The sequence below is a fragment of the Elaeis guineensis genome, chromosome 12 (genome assembly GCF_000442705.2).
Source record: "Elaeis guineensis isolate ETL-2024a chromosome 12, EG11, whole genome shotgun sequence".
NCBI classification, from domain to species: domain Eukaryota; kingdom Viridiplantae; phylum Streptophyta; class Magnoliopsida; order Arecales; family Arecaceae; genus Elaeis; species Elaeis guineensis.
The window spans coordinates 7,960,403-7,982,878 of record NC_026004.2 but is presented as its reverse complement, the minus strand read 5'-3'; the positions used below and the strand labels follow the sequence as shown (position 1 = coordinate 7,982,878).

At 36.0% G+C, this 22,476-nt stretch overlaps 1 protein-coding gene across 6 annotated transcripts; it reads left to right on the top strand.

Moving 5' to 3' along the window:
• Positions 1 to 648: 648 nt before the first annotated feature.
• LOC105055532 (putative pentatricopeptide repeat-containing protein At5g59200, chloroplastic) lies at positions 649 to 21,561 on the top strand. 6 transcript variants are annotated; one of them, XM_073246451.1, is made up of 6 exons: positions 649 to 2,479; positions 17,322 to 17,376; positions 18,957 to 19,024; positions 19,124 to 19,200; positions 20,230 to 20,345; positions 21,143 to 21,540. In XM_073246451.1, exons 1-4 carry the CDS (start codon positions 888 to 890, stop codon positions 19,146 to 19,148), a joined length of 1,740 nt encoding a protein of 579 aa, XP_073102552.1. In that variant the 5' UTR covers positions 649 to 887; the 3' UTR covers positions 19,149 to 19,200; positions 20,230 to 20,345; positions 21,143 to 21,540. The 6 variants fall into 6 exon arrangements, with proteins under 6 accessions (XP_073102552.1, XP_073102554.1, XP_073102553.1 ...); XM_073246453.1 differs by lacking the exon at positions 19,124 to 19,200 and having other exon boundaries at positions 17,479 to 19,024; positions 21,143 to 21,561; XM_073246452.1 differs by lacking the exon at positions 19,124 to 19,200 and having other exon boundaries at positions 21,143 to 21,539.
• The last annotated feature ends 915 nt before the right edge of the window (positions 21,562 to 22,476 follow it).

Here is a 22,476-nt window from a genome sequence, read left to right as displayed (position 1 = left end):
ATGGGTAATTTGCTGTCCGTCCACTCCTAGTGTATTGCCCACTCTTTGCACATCGTACCGATGGGTTAGTACGTGCCAACAAGTTCATACTAATCCCTATCAGATGGCTCAGGGAGAGAGAGATGGGAAAAAAAAAAAAAAGGTTGTACGATCCACAAGTGGAGATGAGAGCTGGCGGAGCTCCCCACCATCAGTAAACACTTCACTCTTCCAGTCCTGCTGCCTTTGGTTACATAAAATTAAGAATATATTATAAAAACTTCTTTGAAATTTATATTTATTATATTTATATCTAATAATTATAAAATCTATAAATTAATGACATTAATAAAATTATTTATCTCTGATAAAAATTAAAATTATTTGTAGTAGGAAGAAGAATATGCACATTTTTTTTAATATCTTTAGATAACTATTATGTCATTTAGGATTGTTTTGATCATTTTTGAAATTTTGTCTGATGTGATATTTTAAGTTCTATTTAAGATCAATGACTTAACTAATATTTTATTAAATTATAGATTAAATATCGGATAAAATAAAACTCGGATGAAAAAAATTATTAGATGTTAGTGTAATTTATCTTTAATCGTAAATGAGTTTTTTTTTTAGTTCACCGAAAAAATGAAATGAGCCAGATGGCGGTGATCGTTTAGGAGACTCATTCTTTCATCAAATCGAGCAGGATGAAGTGATGCAAGGAACTAATTATTTAGGTTTTGATCATCAGTCTCAGTAGAAGAATTCCAATCTCAGCGCCAATTGAGGCAGGCTGTGTCCTGCCTCCTCTCAAGGGGGTTGGGGTTTAAGGATTTATTTGAATATTTAAAGAAGCGTGCTCGCTTTCCCGCCAATGCCATCCCTCCCGACTCCCGCTCCGGAAAGTAATGAGTCGGAGCAACCTGCACCACCTTTTAAGTAAATGTGGAACCCTGAAGGAACTCCAACAAATCCATGGCCAAGCCATCACGCGAGGCCTCCACCCCCACCTCCAACCCCTCTCCTGCCAAATCCTCAACTCCTATGCCCGATTCGGCCGAACCGTCGAAGCCCGCGAGCTCTTCCTCGAAATCCCCCACCCCGACCTCGTCTCCATTACCAGCTTCATGTCACTTCACCTTCAAACGGATCATCCTCGCCGTGCCATCTCCTTGTTCTCCGAAATCGTTGCCTCGGGCCGACGACCAGATGGCTTCAGCATCGTCGGCGCCCTCTCGGCTTCCGGCCGAATAGCAGATCCAGCCATTGGTAAATCACTGCATGGTTTGGTCTACCGCCATGGATTAGGCCACGAGTCGGTTGTGGGCAACGCAGTGATAGATATGTACTGCAGAAATGGGACGATTCGGATAGCCCGGATGGTTTTCAACGAAATGCCTGCGAGAGATGCGGTCACTTGGAGCAGCATGCTGCATGGGTACATCAAGTGCCAAGGACTCGAATCAGCTTGCGAGTTCTTCGACGAAATGCCGCAAAGAGATGCAGTCTCATGGACGGTGATGATCACAGGTCATGTGCAAGGGAAGCAGCCGGTTCGGGCTCTGGAACTCTTTCACCGGATGAAATCAGAAGGTCATGATCCAACTCTGGTCACGATTGTTGGAGTTCTCTCGGCTTGTGCTGATATCGGTGCGCTAGACCTTGGCCGTGCAATTCATGGGTATATCAACAAGACAAAAAATGTAGGCTCTGATATTACTGTTTATAATGCTATTATAGATATGTATGCAAAAAGTGGGAATGTCGAAATGGCATATGATATCTTTAAAGAGAGTATTTATAAGGATGTTTTTACATGGACAACTATGATTGCAGGATTTGCTGTTCATGGCAGTGGAAAGCAGGCTATGGAAGTATTCTTGGAGATGCTAAATGCAGGAATTGAGCCAAATGAGGTCACATTTTTAGCTGTTCTATCAGCATGCAGCCATGCAGGATTTATAGATGAAGGGAAGAAATGGTTTGAGAGTATGAGCAGAGCGTACAACATCAGGCCCCAAATTGAGCATTATGGGTGTGTGGTTGATCTGCTAGGGCGAGCTGGGCTACTAAGTGAAGCAGAGTTGTTGATAGAAAAGATGGGCATGGAACCAGATTGTGTTATATGGAGATCGCTGCTCAATGCTTGTCTGGTTCATGGCAATGTTCGCTTGGCTGAGATTGCAGGAAAGGAGATCATGAAGAGAGAGCCAGATGATGATGGGGTCTATGTGCTTCTGTGGAATTTGTATGCTTCTTCAAATAGATGGGAAGAAGCTCTGGAAATGAGAAACAGAATGAGGAATAGGAAAGTGATAAAGAAGCCCGGTTGTAGCTGGATAGAGATCGATGGCTTTGTTCATGAATTCTTAGTGGAAGACAAGATGCACTGCCACCGAAGAGAAATCTTTCTAGTCCTGGAAGGAATGGCCAGGCAGTTGAAAATGGATGACACTGTCTTCCTATTTCAAGAAGCTGATCAAAGGGAATTTTATTTAGGGTAATACTATTATTGCATGCGAGTTTTTTATTGATTGATTATTGTGTAATCTTCTTCTAATTCCAGATTTTTAAGTTCATAAATTATAACCATTTTTGTTCCATGGCATCAGTGCTGTAAGATCCTACAAAACATCAAGAAAATAACCATAATTTTCATTATTAATGGAAGGTTGTTTGTAGATATTCTGTTTCTCTCGTTAAGTGCAGCTAGCTTTTGGTAAATTTTACCATCACAATGGGGGCATACATGAGCCTTGAAAAGCCAAATTAATCATAGAATATTGCATAACTTCCCATGTGATGATTTAGTATAGTTCAAGCTACTAAAGTAGAGATGCATGATGGGAGCTTTTGTATCTTGCTGTTGTATGTCAATAATATGATGGTCGTGGAGATTAACAAGAGTCGGATATCAAATTTGAAAACTCAGTTGGCTGGAGAGTTTGAAATGGACTTAAGAGCCGTGAATCGAATATTCGGGATGAAGGTGCTATGGAGGAGGAAAGATAGAAAGGTCCGGCTTTCACAAAAGGGATATATAAAGAAAGTTTTGTGACGGTTCAATATGTAGAATGTGAAGTCGGTATCTACCCCATTTTCTATCAATAAAAATTGTCGGTCGAGCAATCATCCAGCACAGAAGCAGAAGAGGCTGACATGGTCCGGATACCATATTCATCAACTGTAGGGGGCCTTATGTTTGCCATAGTATGCACATACCAAATATTGCGTAAGCAATGGGAGTTGTGAGCCGATAGATGGCGAATCCATATAGCAATCATTGGAAAGCAATAAAATTGATCCTCCGATATCTAAGGGGGATGACTGATAGTTCACTCTGTTATGGTTCGATGGGTTTGGAATGTATTGGGTATGTGAATTCTGATTTTGCAGAAGATCGAGATAAGAGGAGATCTACCACAGGCTATATGTTCTCCATAAGCAGTAGTGCTATAAGTTGAAAATCTAAACTTCAGTCAGTGGTGGCATTATTAACGACAGATACAGAATATATTGTGGTGGCACACGCATATAAAAAAGCTATTTGGCTCAAGAGGCTTCTTGAAGACTTCAAGATGAAGCAAGATGTGGTGAGGATAAATTGTGATAGTTAAAATACATTGCACTTAATGAAAAATCTGATGTTTCACTCTCGGACGAACCATATCGATATTCACTGTCACTTTGTGAGAAATATGATGGATGATGATCTAGTTTCGCCATTGAAAATTTATACTGATGCAAATTCAGCAGATTTATTGACGAAGTCAGTGACTTGAGGGAAGTTAAATTGGAGCAAAATTTCTCTCGATCTTGGAGCTATGTGAGGAGTGGGAGGTTGGCAAGGCTTATAGGGTTAATGTTCTTTGGAGTTCGGCACATGTCTTCAAGAGAGAGAATTGATAAGTTTGAAGTCCATGTGGAGAACTTCAGGAAAGGGGACTCAGGATGGTAAGAGTGGCCTAACAGCGTGCGTGGGCGTGCGGGCCGTGGCAACTTCACGTGATCCACGGAGGCCATGTGGACCAGATGGGATTTCCCCTGGGTTTCGTGCAGTCCATGATGGACCGGCATCATTTCCCAAGGGGTTTTTCATGGTCTATGTGGTCTATAGCTCTGTTTCTCACACGATCGCGTGATCAAATGGTCGAGAGAGATGCTGGGCATTATCCAACGGTGAGATGGCATGTTTGGGTGCTATTCGAATGTAGTTTGGGCCAAGTTTTTTAGGATTTTGAGGCTTATTTAAAGGGAGAAAATAGGCAGAGGATTCATGTATGCATCCAAAGCAGCGTGAGACTCCTTTTGAGAGGAAAAAGTGAGGTTTTCCCTTGTAAAGAGAGTTTTTTGTATCTTCTATCAATTTTGTACTTTTTGTGCTGTAGAATTTTAATAGAAGAATCATCGAGGAGGTCTTGCCCGTGGATGTAGGCCAATTGATAGGCCGAACCATGTTATATTTAGTGTACTTTCTTTTCTCTTATTTTATTGCTTAATTATCTCTCTTTTTGCGTTCTACATTTGTTCAAATTTCTTTCCTCTACAAAAGATCTGATTTCTGCTATGTTTGTGTGTCGTGTGGGTTGAGGTGTGCTCAATTATCCCTAGACCGATCTTTTCAAGATAGATGGAAAAATTGAGTCTAAATTGTTAAAGATGGCCTCAAGGCAATGGCAACTTGCAGAAAGAGAAGCTTAATATATTTGGGTCGATTCACCTACAACATTGACTATTTGACATGATATAGTCATAGAAAAAAAGAAAAAAAAAAGGACAAATGCATTGCTTGATCAAGTTTAAATTGTGACATATGTTTGTATCAATCATAAGTTTGCAGAATGGTGTAATATCTCTTTACGTATCAAGATCAGATTGAGCACAAGTATGAAATATAAAATATAGGAAAGATTCATGGCTCCATGCAAACAATGACCTATTTGGAATTGCAAGGGAGGAAGCTGCAACTCGTTTGATGACTCTGCTCAACCTCTCCACCAATCATCTCACAGCCTCCCCTCACTCGCACTCCATACGATGCCATTTGCTCCTCATTGTCAAATAAAGGCATCATCACCGGCTATCCCACTGAACCAGAGCCTCCTCCTATAGCCATCTTCGAAGAAACGACGAAATCGATAGAAGTGACTTGACCTCCTTGAGACATGATTAGGAGCAAAAATATCAGAAAAACCATTAGATATTAGCAGGTCATTTGAGTGTCAAAATAATGGTGGGTGTTGGTTCACACAGTATGGAGAATTTTTGGATTTTTAGAGCAGACAATAAGTTCATTTGGTGGCCAAAAAATAGCATGGGAGGAGGCAAATTGGTCCGGATATGGGCGAAGTTAGTAGTAATGAAAGAGAGAGAGAGAGACCCGAATGGGGGAAACAAAAATCATATGGGCTGGCACTATAAAAAATCATATGTGATGGGCTTTACAATGTATCACATGTCTTTTAATGCTAATCTTAAAGTATGAGTCTAAAAATCAAAGACTTTTTTTACTGACGAAGTTATTAGTCTCGTGATTAAAGCATTCTCTTTCTTCTTCATTTTCAGTATATAGTGATACATACTATATAATTATATGATATACATTAAATATATAATCAGGTGATATATACTGTAAGTTTTTTTAATACACATCTAACAACGATCTGATGCACACCTACAGCTAAAATAATATATGATTTATCGAATTTAGTATTCATCAGTACATAATATATGATAAGTCGATACACATCTAGCAAAATATTCATCCAACATCCTAATATATACCTCCAGATAAATTGATACATAGTTTTTAAAATATAGTATTTATCAGTATATGAACAAATGATACACACTAGATAACTTATTGATACATACTGTAAGTTTTTTTGATATACATCTAGTAATGACCTAATACATACCTTGAGGCCGTTTCTCCTCTTTCAATTTTTTTTTATAAGATCTTTGCATCTAAAAGTTTACAAAAACTGTGTATCGTTTCATCTAGAGGTATGTATTAGGATGTCGGATGAATATTTTGCTAGGTATATATCAATTAACTATGTACTATATATTAATGAATATTAAATTCGATAAATTATGTATCAATTTATTTGTAGGTGTATATTAGATCGTTATTGGGTATGTATTAAAAAAGCTTCGAGTATATATTAATAAGCTGTCTAGTATATATCATTTACTGATATGCTGTGCATTGATGAATGTTATGTTTTAAAAACTATGTATTGCTTTATCTAGAGGTATGTATTAGGATGTTGGATGAATATTTTGTTAGGTGTGTATCAATTAGTTGTATATTCTATATATGTAAAACTAAATTTGATAAACTATATATCAATTTAGCTATAGGTATATATTAGATCCTTGCTGGATGTGTATAAAAAAAATTTACAGTATCTATCATCTGGTTATATATTTAGTATGTATCATATGGTTATATAATATGTACAGCTATATGCTGAAAATGAGAAAGAAAGAGAATATTTTAATCATGAAACTAATAACTCCATTAGTAAAAATTTTTTTTGACTTTTAGACTCATATTTTAAGGTTAATATTAAAGGATACATATTACATTGTGAAGCTCGTCCTATATGATCTTTTATAATGCTCGCCCCATATGATTTTGTTTTAAGTGGAGTAATGAAGTTGGCTAAAGGACATCGATATTCGGGTGGGAAATGAAATGCACTAGTCATTATTATGTGTGCCTCCACCCCCACCACTAATACCATACTACCTCGCGCTCTTCTTTTGAAGCTTTATAAAAGAGACAGACCATTAGATATAATATTTGGCATCATGAAATAAGAACTGATAAAATGGGATTGTGAGAGTTCAAATTTTTTTAAATCATTTTTTTGGATAAAAAATTTATCTAAAAATTTATATTTTTTAAATAAATATTTTTTAGATAATATTTAGATAGAAAAATAATTTATCTATATTCTTTTACACATGGTAAAGTGGCTTCAAAATCTATTACTCATGTTCTTTTGTATTACTATTTTTCTGGATAAGTTGATAAAATTTAGATAAACCCCATATTAGTCCCTCTAGTTTCATCTAGGTTCCATATTAATCTCTCTAGTTTTAATTGTAGCAATCAAATCCCTTAGGTTCTCTTTCAATCTCAATTAAGTCCTTCTATTAGTCCCCATGGAATGAGCTAACAGAAATAAATAAAAAATAATTATTTATTGCTGACATGGTAGCCTTTTGAAATTAAAAAAAATGACATACTATGGCACCCATGACATTGCTGTTAGATGTATGTCCTAGAAGTCAATTATTAGTTGATATATTTTTATTTTATAACACATATTTATACTTAAACTATTAATTTAATCAATAAAAGATAATTTTTTTTCATTCAAATGTTATGTGTCCTTGAATCATCCATGCAATTGATGTTATGATACATATTCTCAAGAGTTAAGAATTAGAGACATATATGATCGATTCTTGAATTACTTTCGATCATTGAATAGGAACGATGATTAATTCAGATAGACCGACGTATGGTTCGCTTTTTTCGAGATAGATGAATCTCTAACTTATGATATAAAGATATTGAGCGGTAAATATAGATAGTTGTTAGAGAACAACTAACACTGAGCGTGTTCATATGAAAGATCATATAGATTTTTATCCAATCATCGATGATCATCTCGAGGCTGTAGTTGTGTAACTAGTCCTTGGACCTGCGATGTCACAGTTGCTTACAGTAAGACTGCTGTAGTTTGACTATACATAAATATTGACTCAATTATAAATTTTTATAGTAGATGTTGACTTCAGTCGGTTGAGCTGTACGAGCGAGCTATGCATTTAGATGGGATCTATCAGTCTTGACAGAGAAGAGTAGTTCTATGTAATTTGAGAAGCTGAGTCCACAAATCTATGGCCATAGCGGTGTGATTAATAATTTTTTTTTTATTTAGAATCATTATTAAACTTGAGCTGATTGGATTTATCATATGACTGATGATGAGGTTTGATGATTTATCCATAATCTGTCATCTGATTGAAACTCGTGATAGAGAGACTGTATCATACATTAACTACATCTAGAGGTTCTATTTCGATTCTGCTGAATTGTCACTACATATTGTTAGATGTTACTGATGGATTATGAGAGCTCAATAGGATCATTTTGGATCAATGGTTCTTGTCGGGTTAGAGTGAAACTGTTCCGACCCATTAAAAGAAGTTTTAGTGATATGTATGATAGAAATTATGGTATGTCTCACTAACGGACAGAATTGAATCTATGAGATCACATATAAAGAGAGAAGATCTAGATTGATCATAATTAGGCTTATGAAGCATCAATTTATATGAATTTAGAGAAATTCTATTGGGTTCATGTTAACTTTGCAAGCACTTGGGTGAATCCAATTCCTCTTATACTTGATTTGCTTATATGATAAGCATTAGTCAATTCTTATACTTGATTTGAATTTAATTGAATTTGATTCAATAGATTTCAATGGTTGAATGCTTAATTTATAGCTTGGATTAAATTAAGAAAGAGTTTTTTGATTTTGTTTATCTTGTTTTGATCAAAAAATCCTTAAAGTGAATTTATAAAACTATGTGGGCTGATTTAAAATCTTTAATTGGATCCCATGTGATGGGATGCCTAGTATTAGGTATGGGTGTGAGTTATGAGTGGCATCCTTTTTTCATGGTCTAAGTGGTTTTAAGTTAGGACTGCTAATATGATTAGGAGGAGGGATCCTAATTTGATTAGGATATCCTTATGTTGTCTATTTAAAGGACTCCAGCCTTATCTCTTTTATAATCTCATGATCTCTTATCCTTGCTGCCACCCTTACTGTGCCCAACATCTCCCCTCCTCTTTCTCTCTCTAGTCCACACCCTCTCTCTAGGCATTCTTCCTTTGGAACTATGGGGTGTTTGGTTCGTAACTGAAATTGAAATGGGAATAGGAATCGGAATGACTTGAAATCAGAATGCAGAATGGCGAAATCCTCCGAAGTGTTTGGTTCGTGATCGAAATCGAAATCAAAATTGAATTTGGAATGAAAATTTGAATCCATAGAGGAGAGTAGGAATTGAGTTCTATATAGATTGAGCAATTTCCATTTCACTTTGAAATTGGAATCGGAATGGAATTTCTTCCAACCAAACAATTGGAATGGGAGTCACTGATTTCAATTTCGATTTCAGACCCCACTTCCCCCAACCAAACACCCCCTAGAAGAGAGGTGGGCGGCAACAAGGTTGTTGCTGTCAAGTGTTGGCGCCACAAGTTGATCTTGGTTTCATCTCCTTCCTCTTAAGTTTGTTGCCTATGCCTCTTAAGTTTCATCTCCTTCCTCTTAATAGTTAGTAAATTAGAGAAATAATTAATTAACAATATGATTGTTAATTAGCTCAATTTGATTGAGCAATGAAGAATGGATTAGATCTAATTGAATTGGATTCAATTAGATTGGATTTGGATTAATTGAATGCAGTCCTATTGAATAATAGGACTTATTCCAATTGATCTTAGGGATGCATGAATATTAAATTATTTTATATAGACTTAGATTGGATGTAATCCTATTAGATAATAGGCTTTGATTTGATCAAATATTATTTGATAATAGGCTTGATTGGATCAAGTCTTATTATTAAAAAACTTTCCTGATATCCATTAAGAATCAATTCCTGAATCAATGGGATTTTAATCTAACTAATTTTCAATTGGATTGGAGTCTAATTGAGCTAGGATCCAATTAGTTAGTTTGTTGTAACTAATTCCTAAATTGGTTAGAATTGGATCCAAGAATTAGTTAGAATTTGACAAAGATCTTAAATCCTATTTGGAATAGGACTTAACCAACTTGGAACCAACCCATGTGCTATTAATTTTCTATACCTCAATTTCTTTTAACGTGACATCCTATGCCCCAAAAGAGGGGTGCACCCTCTCCTCTCTTCCGTGAAAAATAGGGCATCCCTCCATCTCTTTCTTGTCGCCAAAAACAAAAGGGGGCGTCCGAGAGTTGGATGCCCCAACATCTACACGCCATCTCTCCTCTTCTTCTTCCTTCTTGAAAAAATTTTGTGAGACTTTTTTACTAATTTTTGGGTATCAAATAGAGGCTTTTCTACTAATTATACAGTAAAAAAATTAGAGATTTTTTTTTTTCAAGGAGAGAAAGATCAAGGAAGAAGAAGGATCTTTTTTCTTGCGCACAGTCTTGAAGAAGGAGTTCTTCTTTCAGATTTTTTTTTATTTTTTTTAAGATAAAAATTAGATTAGATCTAATTTTTAACATATGGATTTAGAGGAGAAATATCAAAAAAAATTTGATTGGAGTTTGGGGCTTCTTGAAGTTTTAGATCAAGGAAGAAGATGGATCTTCTTTCTTGTGCGCAGTTTTGAAGAAGGAGTTCTTCTTTCAGATTTTTTTTTATTTTTTTAAGATAAAAATTAGATTAGATCTGATTTTTAATATGAAGATTTAGAGAAAAAATATTAAAAAAATCTGATTGGATGTTTGGGGCTTCCTAGAGTTCTAGATCAAAGAAGAAAAAGGAGAAGAAGAGAGAAGAATGGTTCTTCTCTTGGATCTTTTTTTGGATTTTTCTAGATCTCAAGATTTCATATAATTTTCTGCACAAGAAATCAGATTAGATCTGATTTTCATCATGAAAAATCAAAGAAGAAAAATTCTTCTTAAGGGTGTGAAAGGAAGAGAGAAAGGTTCTTTCTTATGCATGAAAAATTGAGAAGAAAAGATTTTTCTCTTGATCTCTATTGTAGAGATCAGATACATGGATTCAGAAAGAGAGAGAGAGAGGATCTTCTTATTCTTCATTTTCATTATGTTCCTCTCAAATCAGTCAATGGATGGTATCTTTGCAAGCTAGCACTCCTGGAGAGATCGATCAGCATGTGGACTTCGTGTGGATATCCGTAGAGATCGGATCATGTGCGGCTGTCAAGCATTATGAAGAACTATCTATCATAAATTTCGGATATGATGATCTGCTATCCTCGCTTAGGTAAAAAATTTTGTATTCAATTAATATTTAAATATGATCTAAATATAGATTATATATGTCCTGTACTTGCTAAATTTTAAATTTCAGATGTGCATACATGCATATTAGTTCATGTCATAGATCCTGTATGGTAATTTAGATTTGATCTATACATGTATTATAGATTAAATTATTTAATCTATATATGTTCTACTGTAAAAATTTTTAAAAATGCATGCACATCACCTACCATGTTTTCCTTCAGATTTATCCATACCTGTCATTTAGTCAGGACTTACGATAGAAGAACTGTATCACACATTAACTATACCTAGAAGTTCTACTTTGATTCTACTAAATTATCACTACATATTGCTAGATATCACTGGTAGATTGTGAGAACTCAATAGAATCATTTTGGATTAATGATCTTAGTCGAGTTAGAGTGAAACTATTCCGATCCATTAAAAAAAATTTCAGTGACACCTATGATAGAGATCATAGTATATCTCACTATCAGATAAAATTGAATCTATGGGATCACACATAAAAAGAGAAGACTTGAATTGATCATAATTGGGCTTATGAAGCACCAATTTATATAGATTTAAAAAAAATCTATTGGATTCATGCTAACCTTGCTAGCACTTGGGTGAACCTAATTCCTCTAGTACTTGGTTTGCTTATATAATAAGCATTAGCCAATTCTTACACTTGATTTGAACCTACTTGAATTTGATTCAATGGGCTTCAATGGTTGGATGCTTAATTTATAGCTTTGATTAAATTAAGAAAGAGTTTTTTGATTTTATTTATTTTGTTTTGATCAAAAAATCTTTAAAGTGAATTTATGAAACCATGTAGGCTGATTTAAAACCTTTAATTGGATCCCATGTGATGGGATGCCTAGTATTGGATGTGGGCTTCAATGAGTTATGGGTGGTGCCCCTTTTTCATTGTCCAAGTGGTTATAAGCTAGGACTTCTAATATGATTAGGAGGAGGGAGCCTAATTTGATTAGGATATCCTTATGTTGTCTATTTAAAAGATTCTAGCCTTACCTCTTTTATAATTTCATGATCTCCTAGTTGCCACCCTTATTGTGCCCAACATCTTCTCTCTTCTTCCTCTCTCTAGCCCACACCCTCTCTCTCTAGGCATCCTTCCTTTGGAACTAGAAGAGAGGTGGGCGGCAACAAGGTTGTTGGTGTCAAGTGTTGGTGCCACAAGTTGATCTTGGTTTCATCTTTTTTCTCTCAAATTTGTTTGGAGTTAGTTACAACTACTTCTTGTTTGTTGTTCTTTTTGATTAGTTGAGAGATCAAGAAAGATTCTTGGCTTCTTTAAGAATCAAGAAAGGAAGATCAAAAGGGTTCACGAATTGATCCCTATCCAGACTTGGTTCAAGCCTATTTAGGCTTTGAGTTCCAATAAGTTGTATCAAGAGGAGCCTGCCCAGCTCGGTCCTATAGATTTTCGTAGAGACAGAATGCTTGTGTTGCTAATTTAGAGCCTGCTCAACCTCAGATCCAGAGATTGAATTAGAGTCAACTCCAGCTGCAAGATTGACGCAAAGAAAAAGTGATTCAGGTATGTGGATTGACACAAGCTTTTGCTTATCCTAAAATCAGTTTATGTTAATTTCAGTATATGAATTAGATCCATAGGTACTTTTATATGATGAATGCATGCTTAGATTAAAAATATTTTAATCTAATTTTTTTTACCATATTTTAGATTTAAAAAAATTTTGAAATCCACATGCACTAGCATCCATGAAAAATTCAATAGTTGTAGCTCATTTTATTTGATCAGTGGGCAAAAATGATGGCAGGAGATTTCTTAGGTGCCATGTTATTTTTTTTATCTCAAAAGATGGTCATGTTAGCTATAAATAATTATTTTTTATTATTTCTGTTAACTTCTTTCAGGGGACTAATAGAAGGACTTAACTGGGACTAAAAGGAAACCTAAGGGATTTGATTGCTACAATTAAAACTAAAGGGCCTAATGTGAAATTTAGATTAAACTAGAGGGGCTAATATAAGGTTTATCCAAAAATTTATCTATATTTTTTATAATATCCTTCATGCTTTTAAGGTTTGGAGAAAGTGGACAACTAAGGTTGTGTTTGGTGCATCGTCGGGTAATCTTGAAAGGTAATGTAGATTGTCTTCAAAATAGATTGCCTCTATTAAATTATCAATAATGTTGATTATTGCGTTTGGTACATATAGGTATTGTTGCAGTAAAATTATTAAAAATCTTGACTAACATATTTGTATTAGAAAATATATCTTAAGATTCGATCCACAAAAAGCTCAAACGAATTAGATTCAGGAGAATGAACAGAGTCCAACGAGTCTAAGAGCAGTCCAAACGAAGTCCAGATGAAGGAGATATACGTGAAAGAAGGTCAAGACGTGGTGGCATGGCCCATGAGGTGGTGGAGGCTGGTAGCGGGCCGGTGGAGGTTATGGTGGAGCAAGCATGCGCGGTGGTGCATAGGCCGGCCACGAGCGTGCGGCCCAAGCCCAAGCAGGCACGTGCAGGCATGGCCCACGTGGATCTTTCACGTGGTCCATGCACGGTGCATGGATCGACGGTCTATGGGAGCCATGATGGACTGACAGAGTATTTTTCGCTCGCTTCTCACGGTCCACCATGGATCGATAGCATTTCGGGGCCATTTTCCATGGTCCACAGCACTATTGTGTGGACCGAATGCGATCGGATGGCTGAGATCCAATGTGGCCCGTGATCGAACGGTGTAGATGGCTTGCGGGCATGATCTGGGTTTGATGGAGCTTGATCGAGAGTGATCAAGTAGCTGAGGAGACTTACGATACTGATTGGATGGCCTTAAAGCATCTGGAGTCTTATCAGAAGTGGTCCTCCAATCTAGGAAGGGTTTTAAGGTTTCAAGAGCCCTGTGGGCAAAACAACAGAGCACGCTGAGAATGCAGCAAAGAGCCATGAGCAAAGGCATCAGTGCGAGGGAGTCTCATGCAGCCATCGGGAGGAGTCCGGCAAAGCACCAAGCGTGCGCAGCAGGCAGAGTAGAGCATGATGTAGTAGTTGACTCTACAGAAAGTATCCAGGAGCGTTGTGATGGTAGCTTTTAGTTGAGAGTTGTGTATGGAGAGTTGAGAGTGGATGTTCTCCTCTTGTATTGTTTCTTTCTCCTAGTGAAGGTTGCATGCCTCGTAGAGACAGTGCTTGGGTTGTTTCACGTACCTGATTATGTATTCTCTATTTTGTTTTCTTTTTACTTCCTGCATCTCCAACAAGTGGTATTAGAGTGAGCAATATCACGATAATTGATATCAGAGCCAGATGGTACCAGCATAAGATTGCGGCAGTGGTAAGCAAGATTGAAAATAGAGAAGACATACGCAATCAAGGTGGAGACAATTACAGAGGATTAATCGATGCTCTCTTATGCAAGGAGGAGCCATCTACATAGAGGATGCCAGTAGGAGCCCAGTGTAAGGTGGAGCTTCAAGTGGAGATGGATCGGGCATGGGATGAGAGACTTGGGAGGATGAGCGACATCGTGCAGAGGCTACCCCTACCAGATCTTAGATCAGGAGGTGTTGTGAGGTGCACAGCATATGATGGAGATGGGATCGAGCGATCTGGCTTGACTCCCATGTTTGTCCATCCATGAATAGCAGGTGACTGCCCCAGACATGGGGGAGAGATTCAGAAGCTCGTAAAGTCAGATAAAGACCAAATATCGAGTCGAGATGGAAATTGTTAAAAAATATATCTCGAGATTCGATCCATAAAAAAATTCAGAACGAGATTCAGGATGACAAACGGAGTCCAACAAGTTTAAGAATAGCCCAAATGAAGTCCAGACGGAAGAGATACGTGCGAAAGAAGATCAGGATGTGGTAGCACAGCCCATGAGGTGGCGAAGGCCGGCAGTGAGCCGACGGAGGCTGCGGTGGTTCAGTTTCAGCTGTTGATGATTGTTCAGACTACTCTTGTTTATGTTTTTATTTTTCATCTCCTTTACCATGGTATTTCCTTTACCGTACTGTGGTATAGTATTGTTTACTTCTTTACTGTAAACTATAAATTATGGTTTCAACTTGTCTTTCACTGCCACTTACTACTCTATATGCTAAAATGTGATGATAACCTTAGCATTTTATCAACAGTGATAGTTTTCCTGCTATGTGTTCATGAACTTTCCAAGTTTGCTTCCGAGGGAATCTTGAGTTGAGACCTTATATAAAAAGATAATACTGCTAAATATTTCTTGATTGAATAGTTTCGATGTTTATCTATAACAAAAGTTGTCAATATAGCATTATCTCTTAGCCTCTTATAAATGGCTTTATATAGGAAAGATTGTTCAATGAGGCTAATATTTTACTATTGCTTTGTAGATTGTCTTGTACAATACTATTATCCGTATGTTGCCGGAAAAATTGAGATAAGTTCACATATATTCTTCGAAAAAAAGGGGAGCAAAGATTTTCTCTCAAAGCATTATTGCTTCTCAAATGTTACTTTTATTCTTGAAAGGTGGATATGATATCGTATTAAACAGATATTCCTTATGAGTTCTTATTGAGTAACAATATATTCATTGCTTCATTGTTGCAATTTCAGCCAACCAGTTTTGCTGATTGTTCACTTTCATTGTGTTGAAAGAGGGTATAGATGTTTGCCAGGGAACAATTTGAAGATGCCATGAAATCTTCCGCTGTGGCTATCTGTCATTTGAAAGTCTTTCAAAACTGGTTGCCTTGTTAAACATCACCTTATTGGACACATTATTGGGATTGCCAAGGAGGGGGAAGTCCTGATCTAGAGGAGGTCATGTCTGTTATTGTCCACTTGCAATTATGATGGGATCTACATGTACTTTGAAGGCATGCCTGCAAAGAGGTCGTGGAGTGTTACTAAACTTATCGCAAAGAAAAATGAAAAGCTTTGGCAAAGAATTGCTCCTCACAATTGCATCCAGAGCAACCAATTAATGGCAATTGTGATCCAGATTCCATATATATTGGATGGGCAGTCTGAAGTTTATTTAATCTAGTTAAAAAAGAGTCATATAGCAATCAATTTCTATATGTTTATGCATCAAAGTATCCGCTGCTTGTATTTTCAAAAAGAAGCAATGCTACTATGACAAAGTTGTTACTGCTTGACTTTTTTGAAAGGATTTTTTTTTTATTTTAAATGAAGAATAAAGAAGGGCCAATCCTGACCATTCTATCTTTATTCCCACCCAACCCTTCAAAAATGACTCCAACTAAAATGGAACCCTTGACCTCTTGCCCTAGTGGCAGTAGGTGATACCAATCTGGTGGGGAGCAGTTTCAGTACTTGTCTAACACATCATTATCTGCAAATATTATATTGCACAACTTTTTGACAGATCATATGCAAAACTTAAGGGTTTCTGTTATGGCTCCTATATTATAATCAAACTACCGTATCATATGCTGTAGGTAATTAATTGGACCACTGCCTCATGTTGAAAATGCATTCTTCATATCTTCTGTTTAATTTTGGTGGCAATAAGGTTCTGTCGAAGCTTGTAGCCAGAAATTTTCCTCTAGTGAAATTGGGGATATCATTGTTGTATGCAACCTACAGTTATAGTAGTATGCAACCTACAGTTATAGTATCTTCTGAATCATTTTAACAATTGAGATTCAAACTTCTTTGTACATATTTGTTACTTGTGGATGGAAGGGGAACAGATGATTATAACATGATGTGCCCCACATGGTAAGTTTCACATGGAACAGCCTTTCTATCATTGAATTCCAATATATTCATAGTATGATTTTAAAAATAGCCTGTAGGATGACAATCAATAGATCTCAACCCAGTGGAAGGCAAGTGAATTTTATGGAAGTTACCATTAGGAGCAGCTTATAATACTAGTATTGAAGAAATCCAATTCATAGTTCTGTCCTCAAGAGAGGAATTGTTGTTGGTCATATTGCAAGAAATCTTGGTACAACTTTTTCTTCTGTTTTTTGTTTTTTGAGAATTCTTTTCAATAATGGCTATGATAATTTCTTTTGCATCTTACCGGATAAACTGAATTGATCCCGATATTAAATGAAAGTAGTTCATCTTTGCTAGGGTGTCTTTGAGGTGCCTAAATCTGGATGATTGCAAAATCATCCTCATCATTTATCTCCCATGATTGACTGGTACTCTTTCAGAATGGAATCAGTCCAGCTGTGGAGAATCGATCTGTGGTTTTTATATGTATCTTATTTCGTCTATGCTGATCCTAAACAATTTATCTGTTTTTTTTTTTTTTGCTGGGGTTTGTATAGGTTGATGATTTCAGATGGCGAATTTTGTGCCCCTTCACTTGAAAAAAGGGAGCAGGTATACCCCTATTGCCACTGAAGTCTTTTGATTTGTGAATCAAGATTAAAATTATTATGTATTTACTTTCTGACATTTTAATGCTTCAAACCTTGCATCTAGAGGAAACAAAATGACAGGGTTCATGGAGCTGAACTGCCAAAATATGTTATGGTGCATACGGATTGATAATTCATTCGCGTGGTCAAGACAGATCTTGAAAATTAACCAAAATTTGACAGGGCATAAGTTGTTGAAACATAAATTAATGTAAAACCATGGATTCTGGCCATTGAATTGCCCATCTGATATTTTTGGTGCTTATCCTGTTATAAATAATGTTTGACCATGTCAACTGTCAATTTAGATGAGTATTCATATATTTTCTTTTGATAGCATATGAACTTAATTTTACAATGCTAAAAATTTCCTAAGAAGCTAAAGAGAAATGTTTTACATATTGATGTCCTAACCCATCTTTTTGTTTTGATGCTTTTGTTAATATTGAAACTGGGAAGCACCCCCTTGTTTTTGTTCTCTGTGTTCTCATATGCATTGAACTTTGGTCACAAAGTGAGGGCAGTGTAGACAGAAATATAGGTAAGGGCTTGTATTCTTCTACTCCTTTAATCCACCTCTAAAACTGAAATTTAAGCCAAATACATCTGAGGCTTCTGGGCTTACTAAAGATGTCCAAGTTAAAAGGGCAGCAAACTTCGCATATAATCTTTCATTTGTACTGAAAATTGGAAACTCCTGGTTTATTCACCAGCCAAATACGAGGAGAAAAATAAATTTTACAAATATTTCTATAGACCAGATTAAATTTCATGGCATGTTCATGCACAATCATACAATTATTCATTCCTGCTTGTTAGTAATGGATGTTACTTCAAGCTTATCCTGCTCTTATCCTTACAAATCGTAAGGGCTCTGCTCTCATCCTGCTAGATCCTGTCCTTCCTCACTTGTACAAAGATTACAAGCACATGGTTAGGAAGCCATGACAAAGGGATGGCCTCAGAGTTCTTTAGCTCAAGAAAAAAATGACATTGCAAATAAAATTTGGTTTATCACTCCCAATATATTATTATTTTTTTTCTTCAGCATTCTACCTTTAGATTCAAGGCCCACTACTTTGTTGCTGACATCACCAATGATACATTGCAAATCTTTATGCTATTGGATTGGTGAGCATAGTTATTTAAGGTGTTAAGTGGAATATGTTACTAGTGAATTTTTTATACAAAAAAGAAATACCCACACACACACACACACTTGTAGTTTCAAACTAGCTTGATATGTCGATCAAGGTGTTTCGCACAATGGTATTGGCCTGCAAAGCTATCTAGTATCTAATAACATAGGCCTATATGGCAGAACTTTGTGGATGATCTAAAATGTAAAAATTTCAACATCTGTGCTGTATACTTGCTTAATTCACAGGTTTATGTTAAGTAATCTTGCATGTAAGTTAACATCTTCTTTCTAAGAACCTTTGAATATTCCTAAATACTTGGAGTTCTCCATATTTGCCATTCATGACTGATGTGATCGAGTATATAAGTGGTTGAATGGCATCTCTTTCTGCAATGGTTCAGCTTGAATTACCCAACGTCAACATTCTTTCAAAAATGGACCTAGTAACAAACAGGAAGGATCTTGAGGAGTGAGTTCCATCTACATGTTCTTTTGTCTTATTCCTATGACTGCTTGTTGCACCCCTCTTACTTCTATTGTTTTGCTTTTTAATTACCTCAATCCAAAGGCATGGGTTTTACTGTCAGAGTTGAATCAGCATATGGCACCTTAGTTTGCAAGATGAATAAAGCTTTGGCAGAATTGGTATGCTCAAGAACAGGAACTGAAAGAATTTATATAGAAATTTGCATATATTGTCTTCTCATTGTGGTTATTCTTTATTTTCTTCTTATGTCTTGAAGTATCTCAATTTTTTAACAGAATAGGTTCTTAAGTAACTGTAAAATTTAGATCTGTAATTTGTAATAATCTGCAAATATTATATAGCACAACTTTCGACAAATCATATGCAAAGCTTAGGGTTTCTGTCATGGCTCCCATATTACAATCAAATTACCATATTATACTGTAGGCAATTAATCAGACTGCTGCCTCAAGTTGAAAATGCATTTTTCATTTCATCTGTTTAATTTTTGTGGTAGCAAGGATTTGTCGAAGCTTATAGCCAGAAATTTCCCTCTAAAATTGTGGATATCATTGTTGCATGCAACCTGCAGTTATAGTATCTTCTGAATTATTTGAACAATTGACATTAAAACTTCTTCAGACATATTTATTACTCATGGATGGAAGGGGAACATATGATTATAACATGACGTGCTCCACACAGTTCCTCATGGAGCAGCCTTTCTACCATTGAATTTGGATATATTCATAGTATGATTTTGAAAATAGCCAGAGTAGGATAAGAATCTATGGATTTCAACCTAGCTGCAGACATGAGAATTTTATAGAGCCTACCAATAGGAGCACCTCAAGGTGCCAATATTGAAGAGAAATCCACATTATCGTTTTGTCCTCAGTCGAGGAATTGTTTTAGGAAACCTTGCTATATTTTGTTTTTAGAATTCTTTTCTGAAATGGGTACAATAATTTCTTTTACGTCTTACCAGATAAACTGAACTGGCCTCTTTATTAAATGAAAGCAGTTCATCTTTGCTGGGTATCTAAGAGTTGTCATAATCTGGGTGATCACAAAATCATCCTCATCATTTATTTCACATGACTGTCTGCTACTCTTTTAGAATGGAAGCAGCCTGTAGCATAAACTATGCTCTTTATATGTATATTTTTTTCAATGCTGATCATATACGATTTATGTATTTGTTTCAGGGTTTTGCGTAGGTTGATGACTTAACTATGATGAATTTTGTGCCCCTTGACCTAAGAAAAGAGAGCAGGCATACCCTTGTTGCTTTTGATTTGTGACAAAAGATTAAGATTATTATGTATGTACACTCCTCCGATTTTTAATGCTTCAAATCCTTGCATGTAGAGAAAACAAAATAACAGTACCAATAAAGCTTAAGTGGCAAATTATGTTATGGTGCATTTAGATTGAGAGTTGGCTCACTGATTATGCAAATGTTGAAAAAGTAACCAAAATTTGATAGAGTATAGGTAGATAAAACATACATTAATGTCAAATCATGGGCTCGTGCCATGGAATTGCCCATTTGATTTTTTAGGTGCCTAGGCTGTTGTAAATAAGGGCTGACAATGTATGTTCTCAATTTAGACTAGTATTCATATATTTTCTCTGTGAATTTTTCGCAATGCTAAAAATTTCCTAAGAAGCTAAAGAAAAATGTGTTAGTTATTATTTATATTAAATTATGAAAATTAGCTTATTTTCTTTAGCTTCATAGCAGTAATTTCAGTTAATTTTGTTATTAACGTACAGTATAATGTATATTTTCTATTTGATCGGAACTGGTATAAGAAATGATCTTTTTAACGTGATCATTTATATTTTGCAGAGTATACTCATTGTCAATATATTATAGCAATGATGCTAGCTTTAATCCAGCTTATTAAAATATTATATGACTCTGTATAAATTTAACGGAAATATTATTCGGCCCTTTGCAAAATTTGGTACCGAATCTGTCTCCAAGCAGATAAATTTTTGGGTGGGGCGGATTGCTGTTGTCATTGTTAATACAGTAAATTTTTTATAGTTTCACAATTTTTAATAGAAAAAATATCCTACTGATTCCATTTTTTCTTTACTTAAATGGTGTAGCATACAATATGTGTTGTTATGCATCGACAACTGCATCCTGTATGATGAGGATGCTGATGTGAAGCTAATGTTGAGCTCAGCACGAGGGAGAGGCCGAAGAAGAACACACATAAGATAAAACAAATGCTTGTGGTTGTTTCTTCTGGCAATAATTTGGGAGTGGGGAAGAGGCTTCTTTTGGATTGATGACCTCCCAGCTTGGTTGGAATTTTAGCTTTCACCATCGAATAAAATGTGTATAGTCAGTCATATAGGAGTGAAAATAGACAGTATCCTGTGTCTGAAGTTGAGCATATGATGCTCTTTGTATGGTGAATAAATTGGTCCTGTTCTCCTTTCTTATGCGAGTCGAGCCGATGTAGTATTACATCCGACTGTAATCGAGTCAACATATTATTCCGTCCAATCATAATCGAGTCGGTATATTATTTCATCTGACTATAGTTGAGTCGGCATATCGTTCTATCCGATCGTAGTCGAATCGGCATGTCATTCCGTCCGATCATAGTCGAGTCGGCATATCGTTCCGTCTGAATATAGTCGAGTCGGTATGTTCTTTTAGGATTTATTTCGATCCGGAGATCGGTATTTTTCTGCTTTGGCCCTTCGGGGCTTGAGTCAGAGCGTGTATTTATTGTCGAATCATCTTGGAGCTGGAGCTCATATTTGTCATCGAATCATCTTGAGCCGAAGCTCATTGTATTATATTTCAGTTGAAAGTATGTTGAAAATCGAATATATCGTTCGAAAATATTATGTTGTAAGAACAACTTTATTAAAGATGCAGTCATAGATTATTGGCATTCCATGTCTAAAAGGCAATTGTTCCGTTGTAGAAGAACATTGTTATAGATTATTCCATTGATCCAAAACGTGATTGTAAGTCATTCCATTATAGAAAAGCATAGTCATTATTTGGAGGAATTTTTCAAATCATCGATCAAGATTGATTCATCATTTGGAGTGAGCTTTTCGTATCATCGATCACGATTGATTCGTCGTTTGGAGAAGCTTTCTGAATTGTTGATTACGATCGATTCATCATTTGGAGAAGTTTTCAGAATTATCGATCATGATCGATTCGTTGTTTGGAGAAGTTTTCAGAATCATTGATCACGATTGATTTATTATTTGAAAAAGCTTTCTAAATGTACATCATTATTTTTTCTTATCAACTTTGGGGGAGGAATAAGTGGCGATCGGCACATTGAGAGTGATAAGCTAAGTGGTGTGGCCAATCCTATCGATAAGACTATCTTCAAGATTACACCACTATCGATTGTTGGCTATGTCGAAATGAGGTAGCCAACGATTGGTGGTATTGATTTGAAGAG